Here is a 22996-nt window from a genome sequence, read left to right as displayed (position 1 = left end):
ACAGCTCTATGAGCCTGCAGAATTGGGCCCATATTAATCAAGGTACCTTTGGAAGCAAAAACTTTCTTGTCTGCCAACTAATAAATATATTCAAAACAAAATACATCCATTTTACATGCATCTATTTTCAGAGTTAAAAATGAACCTTGAGAAGACTTTTCAACAAAGAAACCAAGGGCTGGGGAATCCATGTTGTAGGGCAAAGTGACGTCAGCACAGTGTGATGAGCTCCTAAGCAAGTTCCTTGGATGCATCTTTGCCATTCTAATGGGCAATAACAATTATCTAGGTTTGTTCTTAATATATTTTTCTTTGTATAGCTGTGTATATAGAGAGAGATATAGCTTGCATGGAATGAAGATTCTTCAGAAATGGTTGTTTCATCTAGTTCAGGGCTTGGTCAGATTAGTTGCAGCTCGTTTCAATCCTTTGGGTTTGAATTTACAATACTTTGTGCTTTTGAACTTCTCTTGTTTGGAATCATGTCTGAAAAAATTCCCCTACTGATCTACAGCCACGATCTTTTGGAAAATGTCATTATTTTGAGATGAGTAATAAAAGAGTTCTCTGTTTCCTAATACAATTTAACCAATTTCTGACTACTTTTTATTACGGCTCTAGATTAAAGGCTCTTAACAGAATGTCTAGATCACCCACATTGGCAGCTTGAAATAGTTCTGGCTGGTCCATCATAGACAGAGCAATTCGAAGTGCTGCCCAAATATTGCCTGATAGAGCAGGATGGGGAACCTGTTGCTGATTCCTGCTTTTTCTCTGCAAACTGAGAGCAGTGAGAAAATTGCTGACAGCCTCTCTGTAGGGAAGAAGAAAAAAGAAAGAAGCAATATATTTTGTTGACCAGCCTACAGTAAAACTTCCTAAATTTCTATACTAGACTCTAGAATATTATTTTACAGTGTGGTTCATCAGACTCTTTGTTACATTTGCTTGATTTTCTTTAAACAAGTGGACATGGCTTGTAGTAATGCAGAGCTTAGTCTGTTCATGTGTCTGGGAATATTATCTTCATTGCTGTGTAGCTCTCCTTCATCTTAACTGCCTAAAACAGACCATTGGGACCTTGGAATATCAACCTCAGTTCCTAAAGCACTGAGAGTGTCTTTGACAGCATTAGCTACTTGAAGCAGTTTAACTAAAGTTTCCTTTCTAAAGACAGGCTCTTACATTTTCTTTTCTTTTTGAAAAGCTCTTAAGCGCAGAACTAAGTTTGAGAACAATCCCACTGATGATAATGAGAGTGCTTGTGCTTAGAGATGAAAATATGCTTAAGCAGCTTGCTGAATGAGGGATGCATTTGCTTTTAATCAAGTAGGTCTGTTATGTAGAATTTGTGGCTATAGGAAAAGTATCATTGCTTTGTTAGTACTTTGTCAAAATGATTACAGGATTTTACAATAGCTGAGGTTATGCAGCTATATTCTGTTGGGCTTTTTTTCTTAGATAGCTCCAGCTAGGAAATGAATTTTCACTTGGTAGTTACGATCCTTGACTTTTTGTTTATACATTTTTGTAACTTACCTGTAGGCCCCTAGGTTGATGCAACTTATCCCTAAATTGTATCTGGATCTAATGAAGCCAGGTTGTATTTCTAAAGCACGTGTATAGGCCTCGACAGCTTCTTCGCTTCGATCCCCATTTGCCAAGGTTGCTCCAAGACGGTTCCATAATGTATAGTCCTGGTGAGAAAATGAGTTTTCTACTGTAGGTGTCAAAAAGGGAAATAATAGCTCATTTTTGCTTGCAAAGTAAGGGGGGCTGCAGAAAAGAATGATATCGGATCTGCTCTTAATTGACACAGGATGTAAGTTTTTGCCCTGTGCTTTATATAACTAGTACAATTAATCAGCACACAGCTAGAAATTGGACATGTATAAATCTGCTTCTAAATGGGACTGTCCTGTAATTAAAATTTCTATTTCAGGTATTAAAATTGTAATGGCTGAAGTGACATCTCATTCATATTAGCCTGTTCAAGAGGGGAGAAAGAACATGGCCTGCAATGTGAAATTTTTAAAAATGGAAAAGCATAAAATGTAAAAGCATAAAATGTACCTCTGGCCGAACAGTTAAAGCAGCACTAAATGCATCTATTGCTCTATTAAATTCTCCATTCAGGTGGAAAAGAACTCCAAGTCCCGTCTGCAAGTCAGGGTCTATCATATCACCATTCTGGTGAGCTGCCTCCAGGTACAAATCTTTTACTTCTTCAAGTAATGAGCTAGACAAGGGTGAAAAAAGAAAGTTCTTTACAAATATGGTAATATTGATTGCTAAGGGAAAATGAAAGTCTCTGTAATGGACTCCTCAGAAGTGATATACTCCTAAAATTTAAAAATAAGCTTCTTCAACTTCATCATGACAAAGATTTACTTCCAGGTGTTGTTGTAAACTCACATCTGGAATAAAAAAGTTCATCCATATAATGAAGTCAAAGTGCAGCTACAAGCCCAAGTGAGATAACATGAAGGCTTCTCAAAACTATTAAAATTGGATGAGTTTCTAAGATCTAAAGGATTTCTTTACTGGCAAAAATTGTCGGGACTCTTGGGAGGAACAGATCAAGTGACTGGCCAAGACCGCTGAAAAAAGAATCTGAAATGTAAGACTTCTGTCTGCACTGTAGGCTCCATAAAACCTTTGCACCAACACATGTCAGCAGGCTGAAGCCAAAGTGGAATAACACACTCATCAATTAAGCAGAACTTGCATGTTTTATTTTTGCGTATACTAAATTATCTTGTAGACCCAGTGCTTGATAGTGGTAGACGTAAAAACCTAAGGCCTGTCTTCAAAATGACAAGCAGGGAGATAGCCTTGGTGTTTTACTTCTACAAATCATGTTTATGCTTTTAATGACTTTATGCTTCATCTCACAATTCAGAGATACTTCAGTTTTATCGACCTCATGAAATCACGACAAAGGGCTGCCAATTCATGAATGGTTTTGTTGTTTAGAATGTCTGCCAGGTCCCATTGCAGTATGCTAGGCTGAAGTCAGATAAAACAACTACAGTGTCTCATTGCTTAGAGACAGAATGGCTTTCAAACAAGCAGATGCTACCTCCCAATATTTTCAGTGAACTGAAGCCATATCCCACTGCAAAATGACCATCATTCCTGGGTTCTAGTAGCTTGACTGGGATATAGGAAATACGACAAACAGTAGGAAGAACACACACATGTAGAACAGGATACAGCCCTGGTATAGTCTTGGAAGCAGCTGAAGAAAGAGGATATGGCTTGTGGGAATACAGGAGCAGCAGGACAGGGTCAGAGAAAACCAACAGGAGCTTAGAGGAAGCATCTCTTTTAGCTGGATGGCATAAGATAGATCATTCAGTTGCTAAACCAAATGTCCTGTGTTGGCCTTGCAATCCTGCCACTAGAGACATTGAGCGTTCCATCACAGGGAACAGGCTGCACTTCTGCAGAGTGAGGGGGCACCATCATGCACTGTCATTTCTACTGATGTCCTTAAAATTTCCACGTCAGGATTGACACTGCATTTACCTTTCATCTGATGTCTTAGACATCCTCCTGGTAAGTGCTGGGGAACCTTTTTTGCTTTTTGCTATATACTTGTATTTTGGATTTTGCTTTATCCAGTTTCTTAGGGCTTGATAGGCTTCTTGTTGATGACCAGTGTTTGTATAACTTACAGCCAGGGCCATCAGAGCTTTTAAGTTGTTTGGCTGTAGTTCTAAGCACCTAGGCAGAAAAAAAATAAACATATATTGAGGTATTTTTGTAGCCAAACACAGTCTTTGAGTACTTACAAAATAATCTGTGTAAAAAACCCACTCACATAAGTAAGATTTACCCACAATAAAGGACTTAGCATTATTTTTTCTGTGATAAGTGCATTGTGCATATGTATAGACACGTGCACATACATGTACATAAACATTTGCATACAGGTTTTGTTTTCATCATTCTGGTTATGGGTAAATATAAGTATATTCATTTTTATAGTATCTAAACAAAGAGAAGCTTCTTGTAAATTCAACAGTTTAATATGGTTTGCAGCCATACAAAAGAAAGTGTTTGGAAAACAAAATTCCTTCCATCCCTATGAGTCTTCCCATATACCTTGAATGTGCAGATTCTCTTTGAAAAAGATGGACCCAATCAACTCCAGTAGTCTTTCTGTGGTTATATACCATGGCCTAAAAATGGAATCTGTTCTATTTTGTGAACATCATTGTTGCTTGTTTCAAAAGTGTGGATGAGCAAGCCCCAAATCAGGCAACTCCTCAGCTTTTGATGCAGGTAAGTTCAAATGTGACATATAAGTAAGTTAGAGCATGCCTTTGACTTGATGTTTAACATTACCAATGCAATTGAATATGGAGTGGGTACTTGCTTCAAATGGAAACATGAAAACCCACTGTGGAGAGATAATAATAATGCTGATATTTTGGAACTGACATTTTACACACAAGCACACCGTGATCTTCACTTCTCTACCAACTTAAAAGTGTTGTCAGTTTAGTATTCAGCAGCTGAAGGCAACTCATTCCAATTAAGAAAACCTTGTCATTAAAGGACAGACTACAGAAAATGTGCCAAGTACCTAGAATATCAAAAAGGCACTTAATTTGCATTATGCCCAACTGATGTTTATCAGGCTATCTAACTTTTGTGTGTGTGCTTACTTTACTAGATTAAATATTGCACTTATTTAATAAAACAGAAATATTAATCGAAAGTCATCCCTCTGAAGTCACTGGGAAGATTTCTACATCTATGTCAACATTTTACTTAGTTAAATAAATTCTTGGCTTTACAAGGCAAGTGTGCTGTTCAATATACCCAGGCTGCCATTCCCTAAAACTCATCAGAGCCCGTATGTAGCAATTATCTTCCTCTACCTTTGGAGGGCGACAATGGCTGCCTGCTCATTTTCATTCTCTGCCTGTGTTATGCCCAGGAACTGCCAGGCCTGCAAAAACAATCATCGGCGTGTTATTTCATTGTATATATCCAACTGCAAGCAGAGTTACAACTAATAACACTGTTAAGCAGTGGGGTGAATAAAAACAGCAGATCTGTCCAGCAGTAACTGCAGATTTTTCTCTAGCGTGGATACCAGGAGTACAAATCAATGCAGCTTTGAATGTCTTTGGGCCTTATAATATGTATAGTCAATGAATGCAAAGTCTTTCTCTCACTGTATGATCACATACTGATTTCTCAAATTGGAATCACTGTACATTTTAAAAGTTCCTATAATTTTATGGAAAAATAGTTATTAAGCTGTACAGGTTTAAGGAATTCTGTCAGGTTTTTTACTTAATGCTGCTTGATTTAACATAGCAAGAGCTTCAGAGAAACCTAAACAATTACACTGTAAATATTTTTTGTGTTTCACAGTAAACAAAATATATACTCATTGAAAATATCAAGGTTGCAGAAATGGATATAACTTTTAAAATAAAGTAAGTTCAACTTTTCAATAGCATTGTTTAAAAAATAATTTGAAAACACCAGGAAAAGAAGGAAAGGTTTGAAATATTGTCTCTTTTGAATGCTTTTAAATGACAGCTTGGAAATTATTTCATTTCAATAATAGATTCTCATATTAAGAGGAAGTCACCTTTATCTACTTCAGGGCATACACTATTCCAAAGCCACGGTTAGCATTCAATCTCTTTCAGTCAGTCATGACTAGCAAAGGTTTGAGCTCCAAAATCATTCCATCACAGCCTGCTAAATGGAGTCCCCTTTTCCCTTATCAGTAAAAGGCACGTGAGTGAATACCTCTGCATCGTTGGGTTCTTGCAGAATAGCAGCCTCCAGGTATAAGATTGTAACTGGCAGGTCACCTTCTTTCATTTTTTTCAGTCCTTCCTCAAAAGCACCAGGCCAGTCTTTGAAGGGATTTTCAGTATGGAAATAATAACCCTGGAGAAGAAAGATAATGGAACTGTGATGAAGCACTGAAGCAAGGAATGGCAACTCTGTAAATTTAAATGACTTCTTGTTTTCCAAGTGGATGTAAATATCCTTTGTTCTGTGAAAAAGCCTGAGTTCCTTCATGAGATTTCCCTGACAAAAAGTGTAAAAAAAAAACAGCATCACTGGACACAAATGCTTCCACTCTCTTTATTTTTACTTGAGCTCTATAGTTACTGGTATTCATGTTGGGTTCTCCTGCTCCATCAAAGATAGTGCCAACAACTCCCTCTGACTGCAATAACTGCAGAAATGAACCTAGCATGAGCCTAGTGCCTCCAATTTAATGGTAAAGAGCACACATCAAGCAATTGACTCCCTGCAGGACTGTAACCTGATGTCTGTTCAGTTAATACCCTGAAATCTCCAATTAACCTTCAGGGTGCAGAACAGTGTCTCAAGTGCCTGAGTTTATTTCAGCATTTGCCTTAAATGTTGCCTTTCTCTCTTCATGCCACTGCAGTGTAAAGAGTGTACCATCAGCTACAGAACAGAAATCAAATTAAAATGCACAATGGAGGGGCAAAGTAGGAGACAGAATCTCTGACTTTTCTGTCCTCAACAGTATTTGAACGTGCCAGCCCAGATTTTTTATTTGGTGCTTTTCCTTAAGTGGCCATGATCCAGCAGTTTGCTTAGTGATCCTTTCAGATGAATTCAGGCAAGTCTAAATGCATTCTCCCTGTGGTAAGGTCTTTTAAGTCTACCCCAGTCAGATATCCTTAAAGAAGATGAGAGCTTTTGGGTAAAATTAACTTCCATGACCAAAGAGTTTTCTTGGGTTCCCTTCAACAGCTGAGGCTCATCTCCAGGTTTCCTAGGAAGGATGTACTGTATTAAAAAACTTTGTGTTACCTTCTCAATGGTTGAGATGGTGACTTGCCCTGGTGCTTCCTGGTTCTCTGAAATCCAGTTCCTGCGAGCCATTTCTTCCCATTCTGCTTGCATTTTATCCCAAAACTCCGTGTCTGACTAGAAGAAAAAGAGAGAAAAAAGAGAAGAAAAGGAATGACAAAACATTAAAATGGCAAGCTTGCTGCTAGTGGTCGGAGTCTGGCAATTTTGCAGAGCAGTATTAATTCTATTAATAATCACACTAACTGAAATACTCCTGCACAAATTTGGAATTCTATATAATTAAATTTCATTTCTTCTATTGGCCTGTGTTTTGCCAACAGAAAACTCTTTATCTCACAGGCAGCGTATGTTCTATTTGAAGCAGGATTTTCAGCAGCTTACACAGCATCTTAGTGATGCTAGCAGCAAATTGTTACATAAAATTTGCAGGAAATGAATGCTCCTAGTCTCTGGCCAAAGAAAAAAGGAGAGAAAAAAAAATCACTTTAGCAAAAATGCTATAGAATAACAATAGATAAAACAGTTTAAAAGAGAGCAAGCATCCTGCTTTGGGTTATTCAGCATTAGTTTCAACTATGTGAAGAGTAATGGCAAAGCTCAGACAGTGCCTGTTTGCATAAGACAATTAGTACCAATTGGGCTTTCTGTCATAGCAGAGAAATCCTATTGCATCATGTACTGTGCTGGTGAAAGGAAACTATAAGAGATTACAAAATTGTACAGTAAGATTAACATTCAGCTCAAAGACAAGTGGTAAAAAATGCATGTAACAACAGAAACAGAAATGGTGACAAAAGAAAGAGATGTGGGATGTGTAATGACCACAATGAGGGAACCACTGTAGCTACTAGAAAGTGATGCCAAAACCCAGAAATAGGATTAAAAGAAAAAAAAAGAGGGGAGAATCCAAGTTAAGGTGCTATTTTTTCAGCCTCCACACATTAGTCATAAGCCCTGAAAAGGAGTTCCACAGCAGAATATATGCACAGCACTGTGAGCCTTTGCAAAGTTCTCTTGTTCCTACAGGGTCATGGCCAGAACATCAGTAAACTGGCGCTACTGAGGGCATATTTTCTCAGCTTATTTATGTCAAAGACAACAGCACAGATAGTTTTACTCAGATTTAGACAGGACTATTTGAGAGTGAGGTGATACTCAAAGTGAATTGAAGGTTTTATAAACTGATCCAGATTATTTTGTTTGAATGTTCATTACAAGAGTGACTGCTCTGCCACTGCTCCACAGACAGGTAGGATTTGCAAAAACAGAGCGCAGTCTGGGATTGCATGACTTGCTACAACTCTCCTTCTTAGGCACCTGGAAAAAGGCAAGCACAGTCTACTTAACTTACCTGGGATGAGAACATTTGAGACTAGATGTGCATTACCACAAGGACTTGCACTGGCCAACAGTAAGTGCACTCTCTCCCTAGAAATCTAGCAGGCATTTCCCTTCTGCTCTTACGGTAGCATGTGCCTCCTGATAGCCAGCACTTTCTTCCAGGAGACTTATGTCTTATTCAGACAAAATTGTCTGAATTATTTGCTCTGTGAAGATACCTGCTACATTCCTCTGTGTACAAGAAAATAAATGTGAATCATTCACTTCTGGAGAGGAAGTTTCACTCTATGTAACAGGAGTGAATAGAACTTGACAAGTCTGTTACACAATAACTTCCGAGGTTTCAAGATTTGCTTTCACTCCAAATTTGAGGGAAATAAAGCCTTTTAAATAGTTGTGAGATTGTGGTGAAATGTCCATTTCAGGTTTGAAAAGGCTAGGATAACAAATCAGATCACTTCCTCTATTATCAGCCATGACCAGAGGCACTTGAATCCCTTTAACCATCCTGTTCAACAGCTATCTCTGTCAACTCTTTTGCATTCAGTGCGAATCTGCAGTGCCTTGAAGAAAGAATTACTTGGCCATGTTTTTATTAGCAATAATTCTGAGATTCATGATGAGGTAAAGGAGTGGAAATTTCCCTTTCCTATGGATTAATATTAATTAACCTACTGAAAAGTAATTAGTAATACCCTTTTAAACAGATTAACTTATAGAAATAATTTTATATAGATATATATGTGAGTTTTTATTAGAATTTTTGTTTGAATTTTTCCCACAAAAATCCCTTATGAATCAGTGGTTTGGAAGCATTTCAAATTACATTTCTGCAGATTATAAGCAAGCACATGAGTGGTTTTAGGTCTTAAGTTCAAATTCTGCTGCTTAATTAGCTATTTATAACCCCCACAGAAGTTGTCTGTGTGCATACTCCACTGAAGAAGCTAATGAATTACTATGCATTCAAGTAGCCGTGCTTAATGTCTGTCCACAGTGAGCCAAAGGTGGAGGAAAAATGTAATGGGGAGAAGAGCTGCTTTGCTATAACATCTTTCAACTCATCATTTGCTACCCAACTGTTATTTTGTAACTCTAAGCAAAGATTTTTTTTGTTTGGGCCAAATGGATTTAAGTCTTGGCTACACCTTTTGAATTACCTCCAGCACAGGGGTTTCTGAAACTGGTATGGCAAAGCTGCACTGAGCAATCAGTCATGCACAATTCTGGCAGTTGATACAATGCCGTAATATTGCTGTGGCAAATATCAACGTCAATAGCAGCGCAGTTTAATGTCTTGAGAATTGTAAATGTTAGACTCTTTGTTAAAGGCCTAAAGGCTAAAGGTCTAAACTCTGTTGTTAGTAGCAATTTTTTTCATTGACTTCAGTGGTGGGAGGGTTAAATTGAGTGTTTCTGAAAACCTGTATTTGGATCAAGACTTCTAGATCTAATTGTAACTATTTGCTATGTGACTGCTGCCAATTACCTCATTTCAATGTTTTTGCTGCCTTAATGCTGGTGAATTACTTTGGACATACTGAAAGTTTTCAGACCAGTCGAACACATTTAACACGTTCTCAGATCATCTGCAGCAGTCAAGTGGAATGACAACCAGGAAAAATGTTCTTACCATCTGACTACTTCCAAGCAGAATATTTTGCATTTTTTCAAAGAGGCTATTTTTATTCTTAGTATTTAAAAATATGCTGAAGCAGTTAAACAAATGGGAGGCAAAATAGAACCAGGCTCTTTACTTCCTATGATAGAGTGAAAAAAGTTGGGATGGAGAGTGTACTTTCTGAATATTGCTGGCTAGTTTTTAAACTTACCACTTGTCATAACTTTTGGAATAGAATTTTGCCTGTCCTGTACTGCCAAAAATGAATCTGCAATGTTTCCTCTTGACCAATCCACGGGAAAGAAAGGTTCTGTGGTTGTTGTTCCTTATTTGAATTCCCGTGTCAACATACTCTTCCATGTGAAAGGAAGAGTAAAAACTTATGTGCTAACTACATCAGATTTCCTTAGCTGGTGTCTTCTCAAAATAGAATCTGAAATGCTCCTTTTTAGTGAAGTTCAAAGATAAAAAACATCCATCAAGGCAAAGATTCCCATTGTGTTTTGAGAGAGTACCAAATAAAATACATCTAAATGACTCCAGCTCCTAGATCCCAATTTAAAATGCGGTTTGGCACTCTTAGGCACATCCAAAAGCCATGTTGAATGGTGAGACAGGATATCACATGTACCGAAGGAGGTCTAAAGGGTATTCATGTGAGCCACAAAGCTGGTGGTTCTGGACTATGTTCTCCTCAGCTAATATAAATTAATCCAATCTTCTTCCTACTATAGTCAGATAATTTAGCTGTAATGTGTTCCAGTGCTTCATGACAGTATATTACAGAGCAGGTGGCTCATGTGACACGGTGTTACAAATAAAATGATTTCTTTTGCATAAGCTCACAAAACAGTGTGGTATCTGTGGTTTAATCTCTCCATCAGCAAAATGTAGAATAAGAAATTATTGATGTTGCTTTTTTTTTTTTTTCCTTCTCTGAGACATTTCTCAGTTAGATGTGTTTGCACTTTCTTGGTTTCATTTATCCTAACTCATGGATGGATTCTCAATCTCCATGATGTCATTTTTGAGAAATTCAAAAGTTATGACTTTTAGTAAAATATAGCTAATTATTTGATAGATTACGTTAAAACATATTTGGTATGGCACTTGGAAATCATAAGGACTTTAGGTTATTTGTGCTTTCCTCATGTATACACCAAAGGGATGAGGCAAAAATCAAATCCAGTTTCCAGAAAAGGGAGGGAAATGTGCAAGTACCCAATTGCTGCAAGTGAATCAAGACCCTCTCTCGTAGCAAAGATAATTTACTTACCTCTTTTTTCTTAAGAGATTCCCCAATGGCATAGACATCTTTAAACCTTCTTAAGAAAGAATTACCTCACAGATCTTCATTAATCTCAAAGTTTGACATCTTAAAACCATTCCCAAAGCTCTAACGTGAATACTGGGTGGATGATAAAGTTTGCTGTCTTCATTTACTGAAGTGTTAATTAATTCCTTTCGAACTAGGCCACAAAGAATCTGAGATTTGCTTCGTTTTCTTGATCATTTTTATGGCTAATCTTAACACTTGGAGCTTTCCCAGTTGAAGAATATTACAGAAACATCCAAAGCCTAAACAATGAATTTTTGAACTGTATCTATTCTCTGCTTAAGAAAGCACTAATCTGTCTGAGATGGGCTGCAATTTATTTCAATCACTCGAGCTTTCTTACCACTTCATTTTAACTAGGATGAAAATTCATCTCTCTTCATATGCAAATGGAAATAAGGCCATGAAGGATCCTTTCCTTTACAGTTTTAACTACCCAGTCCAAGTTTCTATTTTAAGCAGAAAGAATAATTTAATATTGCCAGCTACACAGTTAGGGAAACATTCAATTAGATTCCTTTTAATAGCTGTTTTTGAGATTACATTAAAGCATTTTAACAACCTGTCTTTGTTGCATCAGAATGACCTTTTGTTGTGCAGGGTTTTTTTTGCAACATACTGTCCTCTTTACTTTATTCTGTAAAGTAATTCAATCATGTCGTGTAATCTGTCATTGGACTCGACTGATTTTTCTGTGTGCTGGGTGTCAGGGAACTTCCCATCACACATAGTTTCTGGCAACTGCAAGAGTACTCCCATAATTTGCTTAACCACTATCTGTAACACAGAGATGTTCATCATTAGATTCCCTGTGTCAGAATCACAGATCACAGCACAACTCTCCCACCCTAAGGGTCAGTCTGCAGTGCAATTAAGAACATTTGGAACATTTTAGGCAGTGGCAATTTGAAAGCCAAATTTCTGTTAGGGCAAATGTGTATGATATATGGCATCAAAAAAAATCTATCAGGAGTCACGAGCATTTGTCTACAAAGAATCTATTTGATTACGAAAAACCAATGGAAGAAAAATGTCATCAGTGTGTAGTTTCTAAACCAGCTCACTTATTCTGTCCATTTCAACCTTATATGCTGTAAGAAGGATATTTGTGCGTGCAATAGGATCATAAGAAGCCTTAGTAGAAACCATGCAGTCTTATGTTAGCGTATCATGAAAAATCCCTACAAATCAAATTACTTTCTTATATAAGAAATTCTATTTTTAGCTAGAAGCCAACATATGATTTAGGCCTAGTTTTATTTGCAATGTAGACTAGTTCAGCTGCCAACACTGGAATGGCAATGGTATAACTTGAGCTAGAGGAGTATTAAAATACAGGCATTAAAATTTAAATCTAACCCCAAATATCCCTAAAGTGTTCTAGATTTTTGGAGATTAATGAGACTGCAGTTCATCCTAAAAATAACCATTTCTGAGGAATCAGTTTCACAGCCTTATCCTTTCCACCCTAAAAACTCATTTCGGTGGCTGTTACATAATTCATCCTGAACCTTTGTCCTTGGTGGGATGCAGCTGTTTTGGCTCTGTAGCAATGAGATTTTCAAGGGTTACTGACTGAACCCCTGAGAAGCTATGATGCTCAAAATTGATGCTTATAGATAATTTTTCATTGGATTCTGTTATAAAAGCTCTATGCCACCTTGGTCTCTAGATAGGACCAGGGCTTCAACTGGGACTAGTTGTTCAGGACAACACTTGTCAGGAAATAAGAGTACTCTTGTGTTTAACATTCTGCTATTAATTATAAAAATGCACTGGTGTATAATTACTGGTATACATGCAATTATACTTGACAGCAGGTAATTGTACTGTATATCAGTGACTCTAAATTCCATTTGCACTGTGGAGAATTGTTTTGTATCTGAACTTAAATAACTGATTGCACACATTCAGTTGCTGGGTAAAAACATATTTCTCTCTTAAACTTTAAGATTGGAAGTACTTGTATTTGTGGGGATTTTTTTCTTGACCCAATTGCTATAGCAATAATAATCGAGCTTGAAAAGTTGGTGCTGTCTAAACTTCATTTATAGTTGTTATTTATTTTTTTTCTATTAAGAGAGAAACTACTATTCTAACTGAGTAACTCCAGGAAACATATCTTTCTCTGCCTTAAATAATCCAGTTCCAACTTTCTCCTATATATTTGCTGCAAGATGAGTAAGAAATCCATAGAACATTAGTGGAGAATGAAAACAGTAAATTAAGTAATACCTCAACAGCTGCCTTTGCTCTTTCAAATTCCTCCTCCAAGGAGTGATTTCTGGAGAGCAGAGGTCCTCCCCAGCGCTGCTCCTTAGTTAATCGTGCCTAAAAAATAAAGGAATAAATCAGAAAGAGATTATATACTCTCTGCCACGTTTCTGAGTTATTTCCTTAATTCCCTGGAGTCCCAAATGGTCTTTTTCTTGGGAAGACTAGTTGTGTGCCTGCATGAATTCCTCTGAATTCTCTTCCTCTGTAGCAGAGATAATTCCTCACAGGAAGCAGAGTAATTTATCTTTTCCAGATTTTCTTTTCACTCAAGATACATGAAAGATAAAGAGACATCCACAAGACAATGCAAGAATTGAGCAACAAAGGGAAGAGCTGACTAGTTCATGTAAGACCTTTATCTTAATCATTCCTTCACCTGTATTATGACTGTGGCAATGCAAGCCACTCAATATGCTCCAGTAAAAAAACATCTAATTTCCCTGTACCTTCTGTATTTTGCTTTCAGTTTCTGTTTTGTGGTCACGTTGGAGAGCCAGGTTTGCTATGGATTTCACTGGAAGGACAAATGTTTTTTACAGCCAGCAGTTCTGTCTTCTGTGCCTTGCTGTCAGTTGATCCCATTGGAATTACATAACAAGTTTCTCCCTGTTCTTTTATTAAAAACTACTTTGTTGTTTGTTTCTTTTTTTCACAAAAGGCACAATACAAAACCAACCAGTATTCAATGATGGCACATAAAAGCACCAAGTTGCCTAATGTTGCTAAACAGAGCTCTGACTGCTAATCTCTTCTCTCATGTTTGTTAGAGGTTAAACTCATTAGCCATTTGCATGACCAAGGTCCCAATTCATTTATGTAATTATATCTCTGATGACTGTGTTTGCAATGTTCAATTCCAATGAGCCACATTGCTAAAAGGCTAATTTTACACACTTCAGACTCATTGGGCTTTATCTGCAAGTATTGGAATGTGCACTGCTGAGATGAAACATCCAATATATTCCTGGGTTTTCGCATCAGTAATGTGCAACACATATCAAACATGGATGTCTGTGTGTGCACACACATGGATTTAGAAACATTACTTTTGTTTGTCAGTCTGGCCCTAAAGTTTCTGATTTGTTCCCGAGTCTTTGATCTCTTGGGTAGAGACTGATGAGTGAAACATATATTGGGTTGATGATAGACATACAGTTGAAAAAGAACAGTAAAGAACAACTTCTATGAGAAGCACATAGCAGGAGGAGGCTCTATGTACATTCTCCTGCATTGGCCTCTGGACTTTGCTGCACGAGACAGGAAGCACAGAGCATGAGGTTTCAGTGAGAATATGCTGGTTCTGTTTTCACATCCACTACCTCTGGTTCATGTCACTTGGAAAATAGTTATTTTCTTTGTTGGAGCCAGGAAGAGGTTTCACGTTGTCATTGAAAACATACTGAAAACCAGTCCTGTACACAAAACAATTCTTTTACTGACAAGTAGAACTGAGGGCAGAAGAGCTCACTAGTTCAAATAATCCATTTGTCTATATATATCATGATGGTGTTTGTCACTGCAGGATCAGACTGATATCTCACAGAGAATAAACTCAGGTTATCTGGAATATATATCTTTGAGGAAGGTGCTTGGATTTAAAGTTATCAAGAGACCTTAATGTTATTATTTTGTTTGCAAATGTGTTTAATTGCCCTCCTTGTTTCTCTTATTAATTTGAGTTGCAGTTTCAAACTATCACTTCTTACTCTTTTTCCAGTAGTTGAAAGCACTTTTTAGTAGCCTTCATTTTCTTTATCTGTGGAGAGATACTGATGACAGGTTTTAATTGTCTTTTAAATGATATAAAGAGACTGCAATCTTAAATTTTCTCATGATGAGGCATTTTATTCAGATTCCAACCTTTTTTTGATCTCTCTTATTTTCCCTCTTTCTTTTTTTGTAGCTTTAATTTTTCATAACTGTAGAGACAGCCAAAGTGAACCCTATATTCCAGTTCCTGTCTTGCCAGTTCTCTATACAGAAATCAGGTGATCTCTTATCTCCCACTAATTATTTCTGCTTCTACATGCTCTTCTTGCCACTCTGCTGCACAGGGAGCACTCACATTGACATCCTCATACAGTCTGAGCCATAGATTCTTTTCAAATTGCCTCCCAGCATGGTGTAGTAAGTAGATCCTGCATTCTTATTCTGAAATGTCTGATTTTGCAAGTGACTGTATTTGTAGAGATATCTTAGTTACCAGCTCATTTTTATGACTCCTTTGTTTATAATTTTTTGTTACACTCTTGCATCGTGGGCAAATTTTATCAGGAATGACTTGCATGTTTGTTTTCAGATCAATAATATTGAAGACCATAGTTTCTCTTTGCAATCACAGAAGAACCCTCATGTGATTACAATTCCTAATAAATAACAACTGTTCTCAAGATCTCAGGTTAGTCAGGTTTAATCTGTTTAACAGCTGCCTTATTCACATTGGATGGTGCTAATTTTAAACTCAGAAGATGGTATGTTAATTCAAACATCTTGCAGAATATCACACAGCATTTATCAGCCTGACCTGTAATCTGATCAAAGAATTAAGTCTGGTTTTCTTGACACAAGACTCTGTTGATAGACAGTAATTATGTTCCTAGCCTTTTCATTATTTACAAGTTGGCTCTTGCAAACTGTTTGATTACTTACGCTTTTTAATCTTTTCTTTCCAGTGACTGCAGTTTCCTTAGGTCAAGGACAATACTGTAAACCATGATGTTCAGACTGAATTGTACTGCAGGAGGGGAGAGTGAGTTTGCTGGGGCAGTAAAAGGCAAGGGGGAAGAGGACAAGAAGCACAGAAGCCCCCTTTCTCTGCCACATGTCAGAGTATACATATAGACCCCAGATAATCCCCACAGAAATGTATTTCTCCTCCATCAAATCATAGAATCACAGAATGGTGTGGCTTGGAAGGGACCTTAAAGATCATCTAGTTTCAACACCCCTGCCATAGGCAGGGACACTTTTCATGCACAAAGAGAGAGAAAAATGAAATAATTAACAAAACCCACATAAGGTGCATTTGCATATGGACAATGCAGAGTCACATTCTGAGTTGTGATACCCAGAAATGAAAGACCCCATGTATAACAAATGTGCTGATTTTCAGTGGCACAGGAGGAGGGGATGGGAATGGAGTACCAGCACTGGAGAGCTTCACATCTCCAGCTGGTGATGGAGTGGGACCCTCCAGCTGCTGCTTTGAAGGGGAGTCCAAGGTGGTTTAGAGGTGAGGCCGGAATGGGTGTCTCTGAGGTGTGGACACTGCAAACGCTGTGGTTCCATACACTTGTCTCTCTACAACAGAAGTGCTGTAGCTGATCACTGGCTGCTGTCTTTAGGGACAAAATCTTCTATTCTAATGCATCTACACACATTTTCCTGTGCTTGTAGTCTGCTTGTGTGCAGTTGCACCTTAAGGGGTGGTGAGAGGCTTAAATATAGTCAACTTTTGAGCAGGTCTCGAAATAATGAGCTAAATCTGTCCCTTGTAACTCTTCATTTCATTAGAGTGAGTGGCACATCCAAAGAGCGACAGGGCCTTTAGTCTTACTGCAGCTATTTGGGAGAAGTGGGAAACGAATTTTGAATTCTAAATCTTGTTGCACCAAACTGCAGATTTCTAAGGTTTACAGGCTTTGCACTTTGCCTAAGACTGCTGACATATTAGAATTAGTTATATTTTTTTAGCATCTCAGGATATTTCTGTATGCATTCTGGGTGAGCAATAAAATACCTAAAATATCCCAGGGAAGCATTTAGAGAGTTAAAAACAAGAGCAGACTTTATGTGTATATAATTGAACATATTATCTGCCTCTGCAGTTTGTAATTATAAGAGAAAACATAAACCTTCAAAAAAACCCCAAACACTGTAGGATGTCTCAGTACTAATAAAAGTGTAACAAGGAATGTTTCCAGAACGGCAGATAAAAGAAAGAACAAAGATACTTTGGGCCAATGAAGTTCAAGAATTAATAATAGTTAACGTATGATGTGAGTAGAATAATGAGAAGCAAGACAGCCACATCCAATGACAGCCACCACGCTGTTGCCTGTTCCAGCCTTCCAACACATTTCTTCCGTTTTAAAGTAAAGCTTGCCTTTGTGATTTTGTACTGGTAGACACAGGATTGTGTTAAGAAGATTGCAAAATCTTAATGAAAATATGACCTAGTCACTTCAACGTTTCACTTTGAGGAACTAAATCTGACGTGTCAAAGATAAATGATGAAGGTGATTGTCTGAGAAACTGCTGATGGAAATCTGCAGCAAGTTACACAAGATGAAATCTTTAGGGTATGGCAGAATCTGTGGCATATGCAAAGGTTACCCTTAAATGAGACAGACGAGAGCTATAGAGGACAAAGTATGGAAAACATATGCTTTGATAAAAGCTCTAACGTGATTTCTTTAACAAGCAGATAAAGAACTTAGCCAAGACAGATGAGCCTGTTTGCTGGGAACGGACAACTTTGACAGTCCAAGTATAAGCTGGATGAAGGAGACGGTGAATGAAAATACGAAATTTCTAAGTAAACTATCTAGAATAAAAAGCCAATCTCACTTCAGGCCATTTATCTGCACTATGGATTACCAGTTTAACATTTCATGACTTGAATGGATCACAAGTTTGAAAAAAAGCAGCTTACGAGAAACAAAACAAAACAGGAAATATACCAGAATGACAGATAAGAAATTTTTACTCTGCTTCTTTTTCAAGTTGGTTGATTCAACTTCATGGTTTTTTTCCATTTTGAAACACAGTCATTTTACAAAATAGTATGAAGCCTCAATTGACTGAATTTATACTGAATTAAAAGTGTAGATTTTTGCTTCTGCAGTTATTCTAGTGGAAGATAAATGGGAAACAGACCATATAAAATAAAAACATTAGATACTAAATTTGTAACTGCTTTTACAGAAAGCCATGGCACTTAAATTCTGTGACTGTCTACTTGATTTACACACATCTCAGTTGAGCACAAACTTCCTGGCATTTAGATCTATTAGGCTGAGAAACAGCCTCCTAAAGAGGAGTTAGAGGTACATAAAGATAAGCTGGACAAAGCAGGTGAAAATACACTGTCCATCTCAAATGGATGATATTATGCAATAGATCTTTTCCATTACTAAGATGTATAAATCTATTGCACAGAAGGGAAAGATATCAAGCATTACAATTACTGTAAGGCTTTCCAAAGGGAAAGAAAAATCCTGTTTGTAATGTAGAGATGGCAGAGAAGTAAAGGAGGTTTTTTTCCTAATCAAAGCAAAGGAATGGATCCTGGTAACTGAGTTCTACGTCTATTTTCTGCAAAAACTGTGCATAATCTCAGGAAAGACACTTGGCATTTTACTGCCTCATTTTTCCATTTTCCAATGAGGTTATTATTTTCCATTAATTTTCAGATTTTCCATCTGACAGAAAGGTTTTGAAGTCTAGGCCTAAAAATAGCTGTGGAAGACAAGAAAATGATTTTCAACTAAAAGTTGAAACAACTGTCTTCCCCCTGCCAGTGGCATTGGCAAAACTTGAAATCTTTCAGTTAAAAATAAGAATCAGGAAAGAAGGCTTATAAGCAACTTGATCTATGTGAATGCATGTATAACTGTATGTTTGTACATATATGTGCATCATGCATACCTAAAGCCACACAATTCTAAGCAATCATTTCCACAAGGACTTGTCCAATATACAATATGGAATTGGGCAAATCTACAAACCTTCAGCCCAGAGCCCTCCGTATTAGAGTTCCTTTTCCAGCAGGAAAAACTCCTTTGACCACACTGCTCTCCCACCTGTGGAGATAAACTGCTAATGAACATTGGTCTAATGATACCTTCCAGTATTCCTTATTATTTTATTTCCCAATTCATAAGGTTTCTTGGCCAGGAATCCCCAGGACTGGGAAACATCTAAGGAATACAGGGAGAGGGAACCACCGATGTTTGCATTTCAGAAATGGAAGAAGAGCTGCTGTAAAATATAGTTTGAAGTTTTTCTCTCTGTAGGGGAAGATGAAAGTTCACTGCAGTTTTTAACTCTGAGATGCTGACAGGTATTTTTGTAACATATGAACTTAGAAGCTGTGTAAAGATTCATCTGTATGAATCTTTTAACTGATGATCTTGAAAATGTCCCTTAAATAGTTCTGGAATGTGACCACTTAGCCAGTGAGAGCATTCTGACTTGCCTTTTTATTGTTGATAAATTTACCCAATCCTCTTACCTGTGTTGCAGGTGCAAGCTCTAATTCTGATGTTGAATCTGAGTCCAACGCATTCTTAACATTAGCCAGCTCAGGCTGTGATCTGCTTTCTGTGGACCTAGAAACAGTGCATTTACATACTCATCACTGCACACTAAGACATGCTGCCTTGTGTCTTTCAAGCTTATAAGCACATACTGATTAATTAGGTTATTTCTTTGAACTGAATTGTTTTTCAAAGGTGCCTGGACCCTTCTCGGTGTTCCCTCTCAAATGCTTTTCAGTCGCATGCAGACAACAGTTAATACAACAGAACAGTTAGTCCAGATTCTCCAGTAGAGTCTTGTATATATATTGGCATGAAACTCTGCTTCTAGCACTAGACTTCCATTTCATAGCCAGGCAAAATGAGGTTAGGCAATGACACAAGACTGTACCTGCAGTCAGTGTCTAAGAATCAACCACCACATGACAGAACTTGACCTTGGCATAGGTGCATTTTTTGTGCCATGATATTCTAATCTTATTTCTTCTTAGAAAATGAAACCTTGTAAGACTAAAATCAATGTAACTGAGCAAAACTGTGTAAAGCTCTAAGTTAATGAAACACATAAATAAATGGTAGGTTAAGATACAGGATAAGCATCATTGTTCAGAAAGCTGCTTCTAGTGTATGAAAATGCTAATTATGGTCACGCATAATGGAGTGAATGAGTGTTGCTTACATATCAGGAGGGCAGCAAAATTAATCTACATGAACCGTTCCCAAAGGCAAAGTCCAATTCTTCCCACATTTACATCCCCTGCAATTTTAGTTGAACTATGTGAAAGAGGTGGTACTTGGCTTGAATGTTTTATCTTGCCTCTTCCAGTTTTAAACAGAAATTCTATCCTCTTGGTAGCAAAACCAAAAGGTACTGGATATCCAGTGACTGTAAATCACTGCCAAGTATCCATTTTTACACATTTCACTCACATGTTAGTAGTTGGTTTTGGATCACTGCATGCCTTGTAGAATTCTCACCACCATTTATTTAGTAATTGCACCTGCTACTTTTCACAACATTAAAAATTGCTGAGAAAATGTAATTTTGTAGTCATTTGCTTATGACACACTGTCCAAAATGTCTGCTTGAGCACATTTACTGTAACCATAACAGATTTAATAATATGACTTTTCATCAAGTGAGCATTTCTGTGAAGTAAGAAAGCTGGACTAGAAATATTTTTGTAAGGAAAGCAAAATGTTGTACCATAAAAGCTCTTTTGATGGAGCCCTAGATGATGATGATGTTCGCTCAGAAGAAGGCTGGACTTTGCTACTCCTGTCTCCATGAAAACTGACATCATCCCATTTCTCTATCTGTGTCTGAATATCAACTGAAAAATAAGAAAACATGAGTCTTTTAAAGAAACTACTGCAGAAAATTTTCTCACTTCCTTTAAATGCTGGCTATAGAAAAAATGGTGCCATCAAAAGCTATATCTTAGTCAAGATCCAAGTTACAGAGATGTTCTGCACCTTTCTACCTGATATTCTGGGAAAACATTTGAGAATTCACAACATTTTATAAAGCTCTTAGCATTCAAGGTCAGAGTGTCAGTGGAATTCTTGATTTTAAATCAGTGATTTGTATGTAATTTAGATCTGTTGATAAACTTATACTAATTATTTGTTAGTTCTAGATATTTTAGATTTCCTAATTGTAATCAAATTGTAAAAAGAAAATTTCTAGTGACTACCATTTAGAAATGACTGAATAGGCATCTGATATTCAGTCACCTGTTAGACTTGCTTTGCAAAAATCAGATGTTCAGCTCCTGTTTGAAGATGAAGTTCTCTAAAAGAATTTCTGATGAAAGGAAAATTTGCTGCCTTGGTATAAATTACATTTACCTTGCAAATTTCTCAGTTGCAGTGCGAGTAATTTAGTTTGGATGGAACTAAATTAAATTCACCTTTTCCAAAGCTCATCTGTAGATCATGCTTGGCAGGATATTGAGTTGTGTTTGAGACTTATTTTCAATCTGTATAAATTTAGCTCTTTTGTCAAGAATATTTTGTTTGGTTTGGTTTGGGGTTTTTTTGTCTCACATGCATAGATAAAGCAGTATCTACAAATATAATGTGGATTTCTGTCAGGCGCTGTCCTGAAAAGGACATCCAGTTTGGGCTGCCTCTGATGTGTGTCCTATACCAACTTCTCATGATACCCTTCTAGATATTTCTACCATTTTACTCACTCTGACTAAATTATTTTTTGAAAGAATACTTTCAAAACTTTTCTTGCCCATTTAGTAACAACTTAATAGGTGAAAAGGCAAAATGTGTTCACAGGGTTTCAAGTTTAAAGCATTTCTAGTAGTTTATAAGGTGGAACAAGTTAAACTCCCTGCTAAAATGTGGTGCTAGAAGAATTCTGGTGTGGCTGGTTATTTTGTGATAGGACTACAGAGAAACTTGTGCTAAGCAAGGCTATGTAGCACTGATAAAATTGCTACACTCTTACCTAAATCTAGTGAAGATTTGTCTGAAACTCTGACAGCCTGGACTTTCTGTTCAGTATCCACACTGATAAGGTCAGAATTGTCTGTCTTCTTTCTGTGGGTTGAAGCTTTTAAGCCTTCACTTCTTGATGGATTTTCTGATTTCTTTGCTTTGTTTTGGGTTTGTGAGACAGGTTCACTGAGATCCAAGAGATCCAGACCTGTTGATAATACTTAGAGACAAAATATTAGAATTCAATGTTGTTTTCATTAAAATAGCTCATTTTAAATAATTTGTTTTAATTGGAGAAAAATTACTAATGTGTTTGCATTTGACTAGAGTAGATGTGTACTTCCTGGCTAAAGACATGCCCAGCATATTCAAATATCACTAGGGATTTCAGATGCTTGATTGGGTGCAATTTAAAAAAGAAAAGCCTAATAAAAGGATTTTCCTCTGAAAATATTAAAGACATCTTAGGTCTTAAGGCTGTGGCCTGACTCCACAGATTTTCTTATGTCATGAGGGTTCCCTGCACAACTAAGCTTTTTTTACTCTTATGATTTATCAAGCACTGGTAACAGCTGCTCAGGACAGTACTGTTGCGCCATGTGCCATTACAGAAAAAGCTGAGGAGGGGACAGGTTCTTGGGTGGACTTCTTTGATCATAAAGAATAATGGTATGATTAGTAATGGTATCTACTGTTGTTGCTGTTTGTCTTTTGGGGGATAAATATTGAATTTAATGATACATTCTACTGCTCTTTCTATTAAGGACTATGTCAGCGTAAAATGCTTGTTCAACCTCAGTTCTTCATTTAAAAGTTGCTTAAAGAGTAACACTTAAATTTCTTTAACACACAAAGAACAGAAAAACTTCCTTC

The 22996-nt window shown here is 37.2% G+C and overlaps 1 protein-coding gene across 3 annotated transcripts in view; it reads right to left on the bottom strand.

Moving 5' to 3' along the window:
- Positions 1–609: 609 nt before the first annotated feature.
- The window catches only part of PEX5L (peroxisomal biogenesis factor 5 like), a 37417-nt gene continuing 15030 nt past the window's right edge, over positions 610–22996 (bottom strand). For 2 of the 3 annotated variants that reach the window (XM_010197711.2, XM_062005503.1), the window contains 11 exons: positions 22134–22343; positions 20877–21003; positions 19645–19741; positions 13368–13463; positions 6832–6948; positions 5782–5925; positions 4893–4963; positions 3532–3729; positions 2074–2239; positions 1540–1697; positions 610–814 (listed from right to left, as the gene is read on the bottom strand). In XM_010197711.2, coding sequence (XP_010196013.1) covers positions 610–814; positions 1540–1697; positions 2074–2239; positions 3532–3729; positions 4893–4963; positions 5782–5925; positions 6832–6948; positions 13368–13463; positions 19645–19741; positions 20877–21003; positions 22134–22343 — 1589 coding nt within the window. The remainder of the gene's footprint in view (positions 815–1539; positions 1698–2073; positions 2240–3531; positions 3730–4892; positions 4964–5781; positions 5926–6831; positions 6949–13367; positions 13464–19644; positions 19742–20876; positions 21004–22133; positions 22344–22996) is intronic. The other variant, XM_010197712.2, reaches the window with a different exon arrangement.

The sequence above is a fragment of the Colius striatus genome, chromosome 12, assembly GCF_028858725.1.
Source record: "Colius striatus isolate bColStr4 chromosome 12, bColStr4.1.hap1, whole genome shotgun sequence".
Lineage (NCBI taxonomy): Eukaryota > Metazoa > Chordata > Aves > Coliiformes > Coliidae > Colius > Colius striatus.
Note: the sequence above shows the minus strand (reverse complement) of the source record. Positions and strands in the feature narration are given on the sequence as shown.